At 61.5% G+C, this 1,774-nt stretch overlaps 1 protein-coding gene across 1 annotated transcript; it reads right to left on the bottom strand.

Moving 5' to 3' along the window:
- Positions 1-1,048: 1,048 nt before the first annotated feature.
- EMIHUDRAFT_255994 (hypothetical protein) lies at positions 1,049-1,613 on the bottom strand (the record flags this gene model as incomplete). Its single annotated transcript, XM_005769521.1, has 2 exons — positions 1,049-1,133; positions 1,357-1,613. 2 exons carry the CDS (start codon positions 1,611-1,613, stop codon positions 1,049-1,051), a joined length of 342 nt encoding a protein of 113 aa, XP_005769578.1.
- Positions 1,614-1,774: the final 161 nt, after the last annotated feature.

The raw sequence follows: 1,774 nt of genomic DNA, 5'->3' as shown, positions 1-1,774 counted from the left end.
AACAACAAACTCTACATCATAAGCGGCGAACGAGGCACGGTCGCTCTCCGACATGAGGCGCGTTGCACTTGCCAGTGCTGCCCTGGCCTTCTGTCTGCCGCCCAATGGGTGGCAGGTGCCTCTGCTGCTATGGCATGCCTCACGGCTGCGACTGGCCGGCGCCTCGGCGCCGTCAGCTCGGCTCGGCGTAGCGATAGTGGCCAGCGCACTCCCTGGGCTCAACGCTCAGCCAGGAGCTCCCGCACGCGCTGGCGCGAGTCATGGCGCATGCAACGCGCAGCAATGCTCGCCTCGCCTCGCGCACATGCGACCGTCCTCGCAGCCGACAGTCCACCGCCTGCTAAAGAAGCACAGCGACGAATGCGGCACCGGCGACACATGGCAGGCTGGTCATGACGCAGTCATAGGGTGTTGTGTGCCGTCAGAGTGACTCCCTGTGTGTCAGGGATAGTCAGGGCTGTCCATCAGAGCTCCAGTAAGCTCGGAGACACCCCATTAGCGCGGTTCGACCTCTTTGAGTCACTGCCTTAGTCCCGGCGGTTTGGCTGTAGAGCCTCTACAACAAACTCTACAGCAAAATCGCGCTCTACATCGCTCTACAGGCGACTCACATCGTCACGCGCCGGATGTAGAGCTCTACAGCTCTACAGCGCTCTACATCTCTACAGCTCTACAGCGCTCTACACTCTACATCCTCTACACCCTCCCTCAGCACTCACTCTGCGTGTGTGTGTGTGTGTGTGTGTGTGTGTGACCTAGTAGTGTCCCCAGCTATGGGCGTGTCCACGTTGGAGCCAGGTGTGGTGTGGGCGCGAGAATAGCTCCGCCGTTAATGGAGGCAACCGATGCGAGTCGACTCTGGTGTGTGTCGTCGTGGTTTCGTATCAAGAATACTCACTCACCCCCACTCTGCGCACTCCAGGCCTCCAGATGTTGGTTGGTTGGTCCCGCACTCTCCGCACACATATTGTCTATTACACACATAACCGATACCTCGGTCCTCGCACTCCATGTGCGAGAACGCAGAGAGAAATGAAAGCCGTCCGGCTCACAAGTCCGGCTCACGCGCCCCGAGCTGACCCTCTACCGCACTGGTCACTTCCGCCCCCTCGCTCCCAACCCATCCACCTCGCCTCGGGCCGCGCCGCGCGATCTCGGGCGATCTCGCGCAATCTCGGGCGATCTCGGGGCCGCGCCGCGCTATCTCGGGCGATCTCGGGGTCTCCCACCCTCCTCCCCTTTAGCCTCTCACAGTTTTGCGACAGTGGGGGGTGAGTGCGAATTTCCGCAGGGTGTGTGCGTAGGGGGAACCGCACATTGTAGAGATGGTGGGTGGGATCTTCGCACGGGGCAGACCAGCGTCCTTGGTAATAGCATCTTGCGTCGTTGTACCCCCGAATTTCGCACTCGCCGCTGGCAACTCGTGTATCGTAATGCGTCAGCTGGCGTCGCACTTCCTCCGCAGTCGTAGTCTTGTGCAGTTCGCTCAGATCGACCTCCACCAGACCGTCGTCTTCGCCGAGCTTGCGCCGTGCGCCGGCACCTTCGGTGGCCGGCGCACCTGCCACGCAGCTCACCGAGAGCGCGGACAGCGCAGCCGCGAGGACGCGCATATGCGCGAGCAATACCGGCGCGGCACGCGATCCAGCCGGTGATCCAATCCAGCCGGTGATCCAGTCCGTTCAGTCCAAACTGAAGCGCAGCATGACTGCACCATAGTTTGTGACCGTCGGCCTTTTCATTCGACGCAACGCCACCCGAACGCGCCGCTCTA

The sequence above is a fragment of the Emiliania huxleyi genome (genome assembly GCF_000372725.1).
Source record: "Emiliania huxleyi CCMP1516 unplaced genomic scaffold EMIHUscaffold_4186, whole genome shotgun sequence".
NCBI classification, from domain to species: Eukaryota; Haptophyta; order Isochrysidales; family Noelaerhabdaceae; genus Emiliania; species Emiliania huxleyi.
Note: the sequence above shows the minus strand (reverse complement) of the source record. Positions and strands in the feature narration are given on the sequence as shown.